We start from the raw sequence: 14,743 nt of genomic DNA on the forward strand, positions 1-14,743 counted from the left end.
ACTTCCCGGTCTTCTTTCCTTCTCTAACCCAAGGGGATCATCCCAACGTTTTCACAAAAGTGATGATTGATTTAAGGGGATTTTTGCGCGTTTGTCTCTGCGTTTAATCTGTGAGTCAAAACACGTTTCAAATCGCTCTAGAGTTTGATCGCTCCAGGTACTTTCGAATATTCTGAGAGCCTCGTCGCGTCACAACGATCGATGTGAGCGCGATTTTACAAAGCCCGCCATTTTCTTTCGCCGAATGTATCTCTGTTTTTTCATTCTATTATCCAATATACACGAGAAAAAAACAACAACAGATTCTCGCTGTCTCTCGCGTGTGGATTCTCGAAACTTGCAATCTTTTTTTTCCTCTCGATTTCAACGAGTTTCAATAATTTATACACATTTATGTACCTTATCATATATTTTTTATTATAATTTTATTTTATATAATTTTTATAATTTTATTTTATATAATTTTTATAATTTTATTTTATATAATTATGTTGTCTATAATAATCAATGTAATTAACATTTCTCTCGACCGCAAACTCGTTAGAAATTTCAAACTAGTAATAGAGCGCCGAGCAAGGGATCTCGCGAGCGATCTTAATAATAAAGGCACGAAGAAAGGGTTAATTGCGGCCGTGAAAAAGAGGGAAAAAAGGGATATCCTCCACGTGGCTCGTGCCACCTGGCACGATATTCCCTCGTTCGACGAAACAAAGTGGTCGGTGATTTATGACGCCGACAGTCGGGGATTCTCGGACCGGGAATAACGCGTCCCGAACCAGTCCCGGACAAATATCCCGCGGGTCAGCAGCCGAGCGCGGCTGTCGGATGTAGATATTCGACAGAATATTAAACCGATACAACATATGCTCGCACATACACGCGTAAAGACATCCAGAGAGAGAGAGAGAGAGAGAGAGAGAGAAAGAGAGAGATGGATAGACACATAACCGCACGAAGTTTGCCTGTAAAAAAATAAAGTGCGTCCGGTAGTGTCGGCAATCGATAGAGGAGTGAACGACTGTATTTTTTCCCCCATCCATGTACACAGAGAGTGCTGTGAGCGGGACCAGTTCCCGAATTCGTTTTCAAATCGTCGAATTATCTCGACCAGAGCTCGACCGAAGCTCGCGCGAATCCTCGAAATCCAACACCTCTCTCGGAGAGAGGTGCCTTGAAATTAATCCCCGCTTTCACTCCACTTCGAGCTTTTAAATCGATTTCTATCTCCGGCCGGTGTAAATTAAAATGCGGTCGAATGGGTGTACTGGATGTTTCCCGCATCTTCGCTTTCTTAGGGTGAGTGCAACTCGCGAAACCTCAGACGGCTTCGCTCTTTACTCCAGAAATTTTCAAAGGAAAGAAACAAAAAAGGCACCTTTTCTTCTTCTTTTTTTTTTTTAATTAAAAGAGGGAAGACTTGTATAAAATTAATATAACTCAAGTATGAAATTCTAAAGAGGCACATTTTGCAATTACAATGAATAAAATGAAAGATCCAAATCCAATTTGGCATATCCTGTATATATAATATACGCAGGTATAGATTGGATTTTTCCTTTCATTCAGAGATCCTATTACTCTCCGGCTGTTCTCTTATCTCTCTTATCGTAATCCCCGCATTGTTGAATCTGCGGATGCTCCAAAATTTCATACATAGGGGATGCGGTATAAGGTGGAAAAAAAAATTCTCGAAACGACGCATTAATCTGATCGCTGGAAGGAGATGAAGTAAATTGGAAGCTTGAAAAGTGTCAAATTGACACGACAGCCAAAGCGACATTAAGCGGAGATACGACGGCAGAAGAGTGATATCGATTTTCGATCGCCGCCTGTGCAATTATTGGATTTCATCGAAATTTAATTCTCAAATTGGCCTTCCATTAGAAAAACGTCAATATTGCAATTGAGATTATATCCATGAAATATTTAACGTTCGTAAAATTCAATAATTAATTCGAAAGAATTAATCGAAATATCGATATTAACGCATCATCCTGTTACAAAATTCAAAGGACGTGTCAATATTTGAATCAAATCTTTCCGAAATTGAAATCGTTTCGAAAAATGATTTTAATTCGCCCGACACTCAATATATATAGAAAGGACATCGATTCTCATTTTATCACGATAATTTTTTTAACGACTCGATCAAAAGAAAAATTAAATAGAAAGTAATTAATGTTTCAAATATTTACTTCATTATTCTTTTAATATTCTTTTGATTAAAAAATTAATCGTAAAAAAATAAAATTTCAAAATTTTTTTACATTAACTTTCCATCTAAGTCATTATTAAAAAGTCTGCCTCAGAAAAACTTTAAAAAATTACGCTCGATGTAACTAAAGCGTAATAAAAGTATAAATTAAATTATGAAATTATATAATTATAAAAATAATAATTATATAATAATTATATAAATATATAATTATATAATTCTACGATTATAAAAATAATATACTCTTATTTCGTCCTGTTTCTTCTTCACATCGACGCATAATTTCTTTTTATAAAATATGACACATGAAAAGGCAAAGTGGTTTAATGAAATGTCGCGTAGAAAATTTATAGCATTCTGAGGAGATCGACGGTTAAAGAAACAAAGTTGCAAAGTGAAACAGGAGAGGACAAACGAGGCGCGGAAGCGACGAGTAAATTGGACACGAAAAGCGCGTCGGACTTGTTGTAATTAGCTTATCGTTGATAACACAACGGAACTTTCTACGGGTAGGTCCCGTCTTAATAATACAGCGGGTTAAGCAAGATCGGGGAGGAAGGAGAGGGTGCGACGTTTTCTCACCCCCTCTGTGTCAAACGACGAAACTCAGCCGGCGTGCCTCGCATAACTTTATGAAAGCTCATCTGAGATACACGAAGGATTCGAAGCGAAAACGGATTCTCGCGAAAAGCCCGCGATTGTCTCCTCCTCCAGCGAGATTATTCTACAAAAATATCTGCACGACGCGATCAAAGGTAAGCAATTTATAAAAACGGAAGCAAATCAAATCAAAAATTCAAATCAGCTTAAATCATGTAAAAAAAATAGATCAATTAAATTGACAAATTAATTTTTATATTTTAATAAAGCTTTTATTTTTATAATATTAATTTTTATCGTCGAAATTACGTTTAATTAAACACGAATTTTTAGTGATAAAACATTTTGAATGATTTAAATCATTGGCTCTTGAAAAATTTTTCATATGAATACCGAGAAAATATTGCCAGCCCGACTCTTAATTTACATAACGCAATAAAAATAATAATGTAAAAAAGTAAATTATATATACGAGAGAATAAATTTTGATTAATTAAAATTTGATGTTAAATAACGCGAAAATCTCTAGCGAAATCAAAACCTAATTGTTCTAAATTAATCGGTATGACTTTTCTCGCGTTCGATTGACAGTTTTGATTTTACGTAATTGAAAATGAAGAGCTTGCCCCGCGAATTAAACACCTCACGAGGAAAAAATTCGATGACGGATGTTGTCCATTGATTTGTCGTTGATGAGAAGATGTTTATTTTCGTTTAAAAAAATGCAAAAAAAAGAAACTTAATTATAAATACATCCCCCAACCACACTGTGGCGAAAATGACCTGCGCCGATTAATTTATTCCATGATTTTATAAAACTGAGAATCTCGAGTTCTTGAGTTCTCAGATTCTCCTATAATTTTGATGCTTCATAATTCTTTATAGTCTTTCACATCTTTCGAAAATTTCCTGTTTCGCAAATAAAGATCAATCTCTCTTTCAGCGTTAGCATATGATTGCAATTAATAATACGCAACTGTATTAATATATAATAAACAGGACATATCGCATAATTTCTAATTTTTATACCGCATTATACATATTTAATTATATTTTCCATTACTATTCAATTATTCGACCATAATTCGATCATTTAATTAAATTATTGGATTGCAGTCATTATTCAATTATTGTTAGATTATTATCGATAGCATGTATAATTGTCTTTTCGAGTTTTTCACGGTGAGCCAGAGCATATATCTCGGGGCTGTTGCATCGTAATTACACGACATATACGTACGCGCGCGCACAATGCATCGCATGTGCATTGCTCGTAATATTGTGCACCGTAAATGTGAATTTTACACATAATGACGTAATGTTTGGAGAACGGCGTATGAATTATAAGCAGATCCTTTCTTCGGTAATAAACGATGCATATACGCGCGCGCGAATCTCCGGGGGACGGGTGACGGTTTTGCATTAATAAAGCAGCGAAATATTAGAGATCGCCGGTACAAACACGCGCGCGCGAGCGCTGGATAATCCGGTGGGGTGCATGAATATGCAAGTTTCGGGGGGGGTTGCCCTGGCGTAGACGGTAATTTTGTTCGACACGCAGAGTTGCGTTAATTCCACCTACTCCTTCGTGCATTAACCGCCCGTCGTTTCGTTGCGGGATCCGCCGAGTGCTCTTCCCTCGGTTCCTCTTCCCCCCCAATCCCTTTCCCGCCCCCTCCCCCCCCCCGCCCGCCTCGTCTCTCCCAGAGGCACGATCCTACGAATGGGACATCCCACGCGAAATTTGCACGACACGACGAATGAAATTTAAGTGACAAAGAGAGAGCGCATTGTTTCCTTAAAAATACACTTTGATCATCAAAAGCCGAATCTTTCTCTTTTCCTCCCCTCCCCCCTTGCCCCCTGGCGCATTTAAAAACTAATCTCCCGTTGGAGTATACTTTAAGGATGAATTAAGACCTAATCTTAATTGAATCTTAGCTTGACTTCAAGAATAGGTAGAATTTTTATATTGAAATATTAGAGATAATTGAAGCAATTTTCTTCGAAATAAATCTTCGTTTTTGTTTTTTCCCAAATTTTCTCGATATCTTTCCTGATGAAAAATCGTGCGTTTAGCTTCGAGGATAAATAAAAATTTCTTATTAAAGTTAAACTCTAATAAGAAAAATCGCATCGCAAGAAGAACAGCTGCGAAGTAAATTGCAAAGCGGGTGTTGTATTTATTACTCATTAATTACTCGCGAGTAAAGTGAGATCAACGGTTGACCTTTGGCGAGAGTTTTACAACCGGAAGTTGGACGATAGATTAAAGTTTTACGCGCAGTTATATATTCATCAGATGTAAAACGTTTATTAACGAAGAGTGGGCGTATCAATTATGGCCTTTGGCAGCTTGCAAAAATAAATAATTGAAAAAAAATGCATTGCAAACGCAGCGCACTCGCGTTTTGAGACTCGGAAATTAATTATTAAACGAAGTTTAAAGGTCGGGGAAGAAAGAGAGAGAGAGAGGAGGAGGGCAGGATAAAATCGAGACGATTAACATCGATTTCGAAATAATAGCCTTCTATTTGCTACAATATTATACCACTTCCGCGTATCGTCGCTCTAAAGGGGGAGGAACGGAAAATTTAATATCGAATAGCCCCGAATTGACTCGAATGCAATCTAGCGAAGATTAAAGGAAAATTGCCACGCCCTTTACAAAGTTTACATAACAAACTACGCATGCAAATTGCTATCGTTATCGTGCATGCCGGCGAACCGACATATCGATGTCACCTCGATATTGCGTCATCTTAAGAAACCAAGAGACGTAATGACAGTTTCGATAGATATGATCAATAATAATATAATTCAATTTTCGCGCACATATAAGATTGTAATAATTTTAAATGATTTTAAATAATAATAAATTAAGTATATAAGCATAGAATTTAATATAGAATTTAATATAGAATTTAATATAATATTAATTTAAAATTTTATTATTAATTTATTATTGATTTAATATAAAAAAAATATTTGCGCGCGAAATAAATGAGAAATAATTTCCAAAATGTATATATCTCTAAAGAGGGATTTATTAAGAATCTCAAATTGAGATTTCTTCAATTACTTACTTGATATATGGACCAAGAAAATTTGCAACCCCTCTACATTAATCAGTTTTATCGAAAAATTAATTTTCGCTACCATTTGCGTCTAATTTTTATTTGTCGCAAAATTCAAATTTATGTTTTGATGGAGCCGTTAATTTAATATCAAAATTTTATTATTAATTTATTAATTTCATATCAAAAATAAATATTTGCGCGCGAAATAAATGAGAAATAATTTCCAAAATGTATATATCTCTAAAGAGGGATTTATTAAGAATCTCAAATTGTGAGATTTCTTCTTACTTGATATACGGACCAAGAAAAATTTGCATCCCCTCCACATTAATCAGTTTTATCGAAAAATTAATTTTCGCTACCATTCACGTCTGATTCTTATTAAATTTGTGTTTTGATAGAGCCATTTAATCTCTTTATATCCCTGACATACAGACAGGTTTCACAAAATATGTAAATATTTCTCTCGAGAGCTTGATTAATCTCGCTGTCGTTATTTCCACAACGTCTCGGTATGAAAATCTGTTTGATGCGGACGACATTCCGCGAATAAAACATCGCGCAAGAACGACGAATGTCAAGATAATTGAAATTTATGTCTCGGCGAGCCAAGAACGCCGCTAATTGAGTCGGGATTTAATTAGTCGCGTTTCACGCGAGTAAGAGACTCACTCCCCGTCGTTTTGCTGCTTTCGCAGGATACTTTCCGCTACCGTCGGTCTATTGCCTCGCCTGGATCTGCCTCGACGTTCTCTTCTGCACCGCGAGCATAATGCACTTGTGCACCATAAGCGTCGACCGTTACCTGAGTCTACGGTATCCGATGAAGTTTGGACGCAACAAGACCAAGAAGCGGGTCACCCTGAAGATCACCTTCGTGTGGATCCTCAGCATCGCGATCAGTCTGCCCTTGAGCCTCATGTATTCCAAGGTGAGCTCAGTCTGTCGCATCACATTCTCGATTTTTCTCTTGTTATTTTCCCATCTTATTTAAAAATATATACGAGATAAAATGTAGTCTGATTAATAACTGTCTTCTTCTACTTGCTTAATATATTTATGGTCTTTGTTTTAAATTTTTTATTAAATTTATTATTAAATTTATTAAGTTATTAAATTTTTTGTAATACATTTATATTTACGAGCTTTTTATTTTTTCAAACTTTTTTGATATATTTGTAATTTTAAAAATCTATTTTAAAAAAATATATGCACATTTAGTTTTTAATTATTTTCTAAGATATTTTTAATTTTTATATTATATGAATATTAATTATAGTTAATTATTAAGCGAATAAAAGAAGACAGTTGTTGTCAGATTATATTACTAGCTCACTTTTATTTCTTATATAGAGTGTTTTAAAATTTCCGGATGTTCTTTTAATAGCTAGATTAGATTTTCTGGTCAATTTAAAGTCAATTTTCTTCTTAGCAAAAATATCAAGTAGAGTCATCACTTTTCCTTATCACATATCTTTGATTAAAATTTTATTATAAATAAACTACACCTGAAATAAATTACAGAATATAATTACGTCATAGCTTTAATTCTGCAAAAGCCTTCTTTTTCAATCACTTCTCTATTTATGGATGCCTCGATATTTTCGATACGACCAAGGAAATTGGTCAAACAATCTATTATTAAAAGAACAAAAGATGACTTTCAGACATTCTATATATATTAATAATTAAAAATAAACCCTACACATGTTCTGTTTGCTTTCTTACATCTTTTCTTGTTCCGCTCGCTCTTGAAAAATTAAACACCTCTCATTTCTAGCGACCCCGAAATGTAATCGCAATAATTTTTTTTCGCTCGGGGCGAGAATCTTTTTCAATTTTCCGTAACGATCGAAAAATTGCGGGATTTCGCGGCAGCAAAATCCCCGTTTCAGAAACGACGGACGTGAAATCACGGCGACCGAAAGTTTATCGCCGCTTGCGCGGGAAACGTCGGCCATCGATCATTCGATACGCGACATAAGGACTGAGCGGATTTTTAATACGGAAACTTGTGCATCGACGCGCGTTTTTCGCTCGACGATCTTCCGTGAGGAACGAAGTGTATTTTTCGCGTCCCTCTCATAAATTTCCCGATCACTTGTTTCGCAATCGCCCCGAAAACTTGCTCGATCGCTGAAACTTCGCTGCCAAATGCAGCGAATGCATTTCGCGCTTTTTTCACTTTTATGCATTTTTAGGTGGTTCGAAAAGTCCGGAAGGGACCAACGAAAGAGTGTGTAAGCCTAAAAGGAGAACTACGTTGAAAGATAAAAAAGGTTTATTCCAGAAAATTAAGTAGTTTCATGTTCGCGCGGACTTTTCAAACCACCCTCGTAATTCATGTTTTGTCCCGAGTAATTATTCCACAGCTTGATTTACTCTTGTTCCGGTATAAAAAGAAGACTTTTCTTTCGCTCGCGCACATGTGTACTCTCCGTTCATTTTCATTCCAAAGGGCGCGACAGCAACCCTCCCTCTGTCCTCTCTGCCCCTGTAAAAGTACGACGCGCTAGAAAACCAACTAATTACGCGACAATGAAGTAATTATATTCGTCGACTTTAATTTCCGCGAAACGAAAGCGTGACGCGACGGATTCGGTGGAAAATGCCATGGCATTATGGTGCTCCCTCGAGAACCTGACTAGTGCACGTCTAACAGGTTATTTTCTTACCCCGAGCGTGTTCATCGTCGTAGAAGCTGTTTCGGCTTGCAAACTGCTCTTGCAAATGTGCAAACTACTTTCGTTTCTCGCAGCGCGCGCGATAGAGAAAGAGAGAGAGAGAGAGAGAGGGTGAGGAAGCAAAAGAGGGAGAGAGAGAGGATCGAGCATCGCCGCAGAACGCCGCATCGACGAGTTTGTCGGACGAGTTTCAGCAACTTTACAGCACCATTTACCAGCGCGTTGCCTTACTTGGGTATTGATCCAAATTTCGCGGCCGACGTGCACTCATTCAAAATTCCATCCAACATCCGGAGTGAAATTTGTCGCCCGACGCGACAAAAATTGTATTCCGGTTATACACTCCCGTATTCTCCGCACTTCGCCTTTGCGATTGTAACATCGATTACTTTGAGCACTTTAATCCGAATTTCACACCTACGCGATACATGGAGAGAGAGATAATATATAGATAAATCTGCGAATTTCTCTCAAACTTCTGGCGTCCGAATGCTCTTTTATTCCTGTACTATCTGCGATATTTTCAACAATGGCCGGATTTTTTAAAATTGAATATCAAAAAAATGTACGTACAAACTTTTCATGAAATTAAAATAACTTTATTGAGAGTTTTAATGTCGCAAATTTTTGCGAGTCCGCTGATTTTCAACGTCAACGGTTTAATTTTCTTTAAATAAAAATATTTTTAATAAAATGCAAGTTAATTTTTATATTTATTTTAATATCAAAATATCAAAATATCAAATATCAAAATTTTAATACACGTGAAGTTGACAGAACTTTTTAGTTTCAAAATCTCTAAAATTTTAAAATTTTTTAATAATTCGAGAATTGTTCACCTTTAAATAATTTTCACTTTTATAATCTGAATGTTTCATTTAAATTTAAAAATTCTCAAACGTCATGTGATTAATAAAAACTTTTCATTCTTCAAATTTTTTTATCTGTGAATTTTCAAACTTGTAGAGACCAAATGCTCTTTCATTCCTATTACCTGGATATTTTTAGCAGTGCGCGAATTTTTTAAAATTAAATATCAAAAAAAATTTGTACAAACTTTTCATGAAATTGAAGTAACTTTTTTATCGAGAGTTTTAACGTCGCAAATTTTTGTCTGCTGATTTTCGACGTGAATGGCTTAATTCTTTAAATGAAAATACTTTTAACAAAATGCAACAAATTTCCATATTTATTTTAATATAATCGTATCATAATATATATCAAAATTTTAATACTCGTAAATTTGATAAAACTTTTTAATTTCAAAATCTCTACAATTTTTAAATTTTTTAATAAACTCGATAATTTTTAGCTTCTAAATAATTTCCATTTTTAGAATTTGAATGTTTTGTTTAAATTAAAAATTCTCAAAATTGATTAATAAGGATTTTTCATTCTTCAAATTTTTTCTTAACATCTCGAATGTTTAAATTTTCAAAATCTTAAAATAACTAAAGTTCTCCTTGCAATTTTATTCGATTGTAAAAAATGAGTTGTCGAGTCTTTTACTTCTTTTCTATCTTGAATTTCAATAGAAAAATTAAATTAAAAATTCTAATTTTTTAATCTTTCAGTTTTATCTTTCTCTTTTTTTTTTGGAATTTTAAATTTTCAGATGTCAAATGCTTGCATTTTCGAGATTTGAAAATTTTCAAGAATACGAGAATCCTCGAACTTCTATTTTAACCGCTCGGAATAGATAACGATTCCTCATTCTAAAATCTTCGGCATCTGAAAATCTCAAAGTTCTCAGAGAAAACTGACATACAAAAGTGTTTAAATCCCAGAACTTTTTCATCCCCCGATTTCGTGGCGCATGAATCCCTGGGAATTCTCGGTTCCTCGATTTCCTGCGACTTAAATCCCAACGTGGAAAATTAAAGAGCGCGGTTGACGTCTTCGCCGAGCTTCCCTCGATCCCCTAGGACGTCACGTCACGTATTATCGACGTGACGTCGAGCGGAATTCACACGTGCGACGGATGTACACGTGGGCCATAAGCAACGAGAGAATGTCCATTTCTCCCTCCTTCAACCCCCTTCCTCGTCCCCCTCTCACCCTACATATACTCACCGGACGTTATAACCCACGCTCGATCATCACGATCGCCAACAGCGGAAGCGGAACACGAGCTGACCATTACACACGACGGAGACTAAAAGCGGAAGCGTATTTCAAGGAAGATTCATGTCTATGCGGGGGTGACTCGCGAACCCCGTCAAAGTTTAACGACGAACGCGATGAATTATGGAGTGTGTTGTCTAGCGGAAACTATACATTGACTTTTGAGATAAAGCGCTCAAATGAACGTGAGAATGACTAGGATTGTTTCCAAGAGTGTATTATAAATTATTAATAAACGATTTGTAGGAGAGTTTCTCACAAAAGTCTCGACAATGCTTCCCTCCTCGTTTACTCAAGAGACCATATCGTGAAATTGCGAGAAAGCAAGTTTCCTGAAAGAATTTTTTAATGAAAATTAATAAAATATATTCTTAAACGTTTTAAAAATAAGATATATTTTTAAACGTTCTTTAAGAAATTAAAACGAGGTTTCTGTCAAGAGTAAACACACAATACCGTTCCATAGATATTTCTACTTATCTACATATCTATATATTATTTATCTATCTACCTACTTATCTATATATCGTTCATTTTACTCGATTCTTCTAAAATTATAATTAGAAGAATGTAAAAGGAGAATAATGACACATATATTGTTTTCCATGGGATAATTTCATTAGACTTTACAACATATTTGCGATATTAATTCCTAAAAGGTGGCAAATATAAAAAAAAGTATGGCTTAACACTAACCAAAATTTAAATAGAAATATAAAATTCCTCACAAAGAGAGATTACAATTATTTTAATAAAAATCTAATTTAATTATAACATTAATTATAGATTCTAATTTATTAATTAGAAAATAACAAAATTCGTGAAAAAGTCGAGCATCAATTTATTTACAATCGTTGCGCTCAGTATAAAATAATTGTAAGCAATTATTTATTACATTCTTCTCTCGTTTTCTCGTTTAATTGCCTCTGAATGAAGATTAATCTATCATAAATAGATTAGAAAGAAGCTCTATCCATATAATTCGAAACGTAAGAAACTAAATTCGCGAGCGATCGATTAATTTGTCTCCTTTATATGTTGCTAATTAAAGGTTGCAAGGTAAACACTGATAACACGAGTAGATCTGACGCAACATCTTTTATTGGAGCTCGCAGAGTATTTCGTTGACCAGACAGACACGCACAAGGGAGAAAGAGAGAAAGAGAGAGAGAAAGAAGATTGCGATAATATCAAAAAAAAAGCAGGCTCGAACGAAAAGTGACGACAAGCGTATCGCCATTTTATCGCGATGACGAATGACGGACGTCGAGATAGCAGGAAGGGGTGATGCGTGTTTCCGACCCTTAATCCTCGGTATACTCGAAAGGCTCGGGTGGGTCGGCCTCCTTCTCCTCCTCCGGCTTCGGCCCGAAAGCTGAAACAAACCGAAAGCGCTCAGGCACACGCCCTTACAGCATACTCTCGGTGCTGAAGTAGCAGACTAAACTGCTCCTGTCTCCCTTGTTTTTGTCATAATTTTATTTTAAAGTAATCAGAACATTTACTTTCCTCCTTTTGTTTTCTCTCTTCAAGCAATATCATATAGGACTTTAATAACGTTATAAATTATTGATGGAATGTGAAAGATAAGATCTTACAAGCTCTTGAAAATTTCGAAATTAATATATATATATAATTACATGTGAATATATTATATGAAAAAAAGAAATAAATCTTTTCTTTTACTTTTCCAATCTCTCTCTCCTTCCTCTACAAATAAATAGTTAAAACATAATTAAATTTTATTCAATTAAAATATAATTTAATTTTCCTTTGTCTGATGTTTATTTAAAAATTTTGCCTCATCTTTTTCTCTGCTATTATAAATATGAATTATTAACTCTTTCTTCTTCAAAATTAATTTATAAAAAAAATATTTACTTTCTTCTTTCTGTTTCCTCTTTAAACAATATTAAGAATATATAAAGTTATTGATAAAATATATATAAAATAAAAAAATATATATTGATAAAATATATATATATATATATATATATATATATAATATATATATATAATATATATATTGATAAATATAAATAAAATATATATTGATAATATATATATATATATAATATATATATATATATATTATCAATATATATATTTTATTTATATTATCAATATATATATTATATATATATATATATATATATATATATATATATAATATATATATATATATATATATATTGATAAATATAAATAAAATATATATTGATAATATATATATATATATATATATATATATATATTATATATATATTGCGTATAAAAAATGGACTCTTACAAAATCTCAAACATTTAAAAATTAATAATACTATATATGAATCTGAAGAGAGATATGAAAAATGAAGAAATCTTTTCCTTTAACTATTCCTCAATCTTTTCAATTTGTGCTTTCCTCTTTTATTCTTCTTTTCCTTCTTCTTTATAACAACGTCTATAAAAATTAATAATTAAATTATTTCAAATCTTTCTATTTCCTAATATTTCTTTAAGTGTTATCTCATTGCTCTTTCCCTATCTATTATAAATACAAATTAATAACACTATTTTGTCTTCTTCGAGATCAATTTATAAAAATAGAAAAAGTAATAAATCTTAAGTTTATCAATTAAAAATCAAAGATATAAATATTTTTAAATAATAAATTTTAATCGATAAATTCAACACTTACCGATGATAAATTTATTACTTACCGGCGACCGGCTTGACGAGCTCCTCCTCGGTGTCGGTTTGTATATGTTTAACCATAACAATGCCGCCGATCTGAATATCCTTAACGGGAACGTAAGGACTGCCCTCCAACAACTGGATGACCTTCAATTGCTGACGCAGGACCCGCGCGGGATTCTGAAGGATCTCGACCATATCGAAGTTGGGTTCGGGTTCCTTCTTTTCCTTCTCGTCGTCTTTACTTCCTTTCTTCTCCGCCTTCTCCTTGGACTCCTTAGCTTCCTTCTCGTCCCTCTTCTTGTCATCCTTCTCCTTCGAAGACGACGCGGCTTCTTTCACCTCGTGAAGCTCCTTCGTTTCCGAAGGCGGATCCTGCAATATGTTTTTAGATTTTCCCTCGTCGCTAGTCAGCAATCCATTATCCTGTCCTTTTCGCGTATTTGCCATGCAAATCACCGCGTTTACCGCCGAGTTTCAAAATAGGAAGTAATGGATTATCGACGTTTCGAAAAGGAATTGGTTCTTTAACAGGAAGAGGATTCCGTTCTTGCAAAGGACTTCATTCTTGTTTGTCGAAGTTGGATCTTCTAACTTGAGGCTCGATATATTTAAGGGATAAAAATATGCTCAACGCATATATATATCACAAACATCCGAAGATATATAAAAATAATACTACTAATGAATTAATTCGATTACAAAAACTTCTGCGCATAAAAATTTCACGAGCACGAAACAAGAAAATCGTACGATTCAATATTCGAGAATTTAAAAAAATTTCAGAATATATATCTTTTGAAATTCATGATTTTAAAAGTTCATGAATTAACAGATGAAAACTTGCAAGATAAAAAATACAAGAATTCAAATGATCAAAAATAATGTAAACATTAAAACACAAAAACTCAAGTAAAAATTTAAAATATCAGAAAACGTGAAATTCAAGAAATTAAGGATTCGAAAATTTATGAATCTAGAAATAGATTTTAAAAATTCGCAGAATCTAAAATAGCTCTAAAACTGACAAAATTGAAAAATTCAGAATTTAAGAAATCCATAAAGATCCTAAGAGATTCATAGATTCTTAACACATTTCAAAAATGCAATTGACTCACTATTATTTGTATCAAGATTTGATCTTCATCAAGTTCTTAAGATACTCATTTTAAAATTTTACCATGAGCATATTTAAAAAAAAAAATATAGTCACGATAAACAGAAAAAATAGCAGGAATATTTTTTTCTCCCTTATAACAAATTTCATTATTTTTTATATTGATCTATAATATCGATCAAATGTTAATTATCGAAAGATAATATAAACAAAAGAGCTTTTCAAGAGAGCTAAGCTATCGTTTGAC

General features: G+C 33.8%; 2 protein-coding genes across 3 annotated transcripts in view; one reads left to right on the forward strand and one right to left on the reverse strand.

Moving 5' to 3' along the window:
- Window positions 1-14,743, forward strand: part of LOC105255689 — a 48,989-nt gene that overhangs the window by 17,241 nt on the left and 17,005 nt on the right. For both annotated transcript variants that reach the window (XM_025412804.1, XM_011265127.3), the window contains exon 3: window positions 6,594-6,826. In XM_025412804.1, coding sequence (XP_025268589.1) covers window positions 6,594-6,826 — 233 coding nt within the window. The remainder of the gene's footprint in view (window positions 1-6,593; window positions 6,827-14,743) is intronic.
- Window positions 11,786-14,743, reverse strand: part of LOC105255691 (26S proteasome non-ATPase regulatory subunit 1) — a 49,978-nt gene continuing 47,020 nt past the window's right edge. The window contains exons 13-14 of the mRNA XM_011265131.3: window positions 13,406-13,754; window positions 11,786-12,078 (exon numbers count right to left, since the gene is read on the reverse strand). Coding sequence (XP_011263433.1) covers window positions 12,008-12,078; window positions 13,406-13,754 — 420 coding nt within the window. The 3' untranslated portion in view covers window positions 11,786-12,007. The remainder of the gene's footprint in view (window positions 12,079-13,405; window positions 13,755-14,743) is intronic.

The sequence above is a fragment of the Camponotus floridanus genome, unplaced genomic scaffold (genome assembly GCF_003227725.1).
Source record: "Camponotus floridanus strain SB8 unplaced genomic scaffold, Cflo_v7.5 scaffold57, whole genome shotgun sequence".
In the NCBI taxonomy this organism is placed as follows: Eukaryota; Metazoa; Arthropoda; class Insecta; order Hymenoptera; family Formicidae; genus Camponotus; species Camponotus floridanus.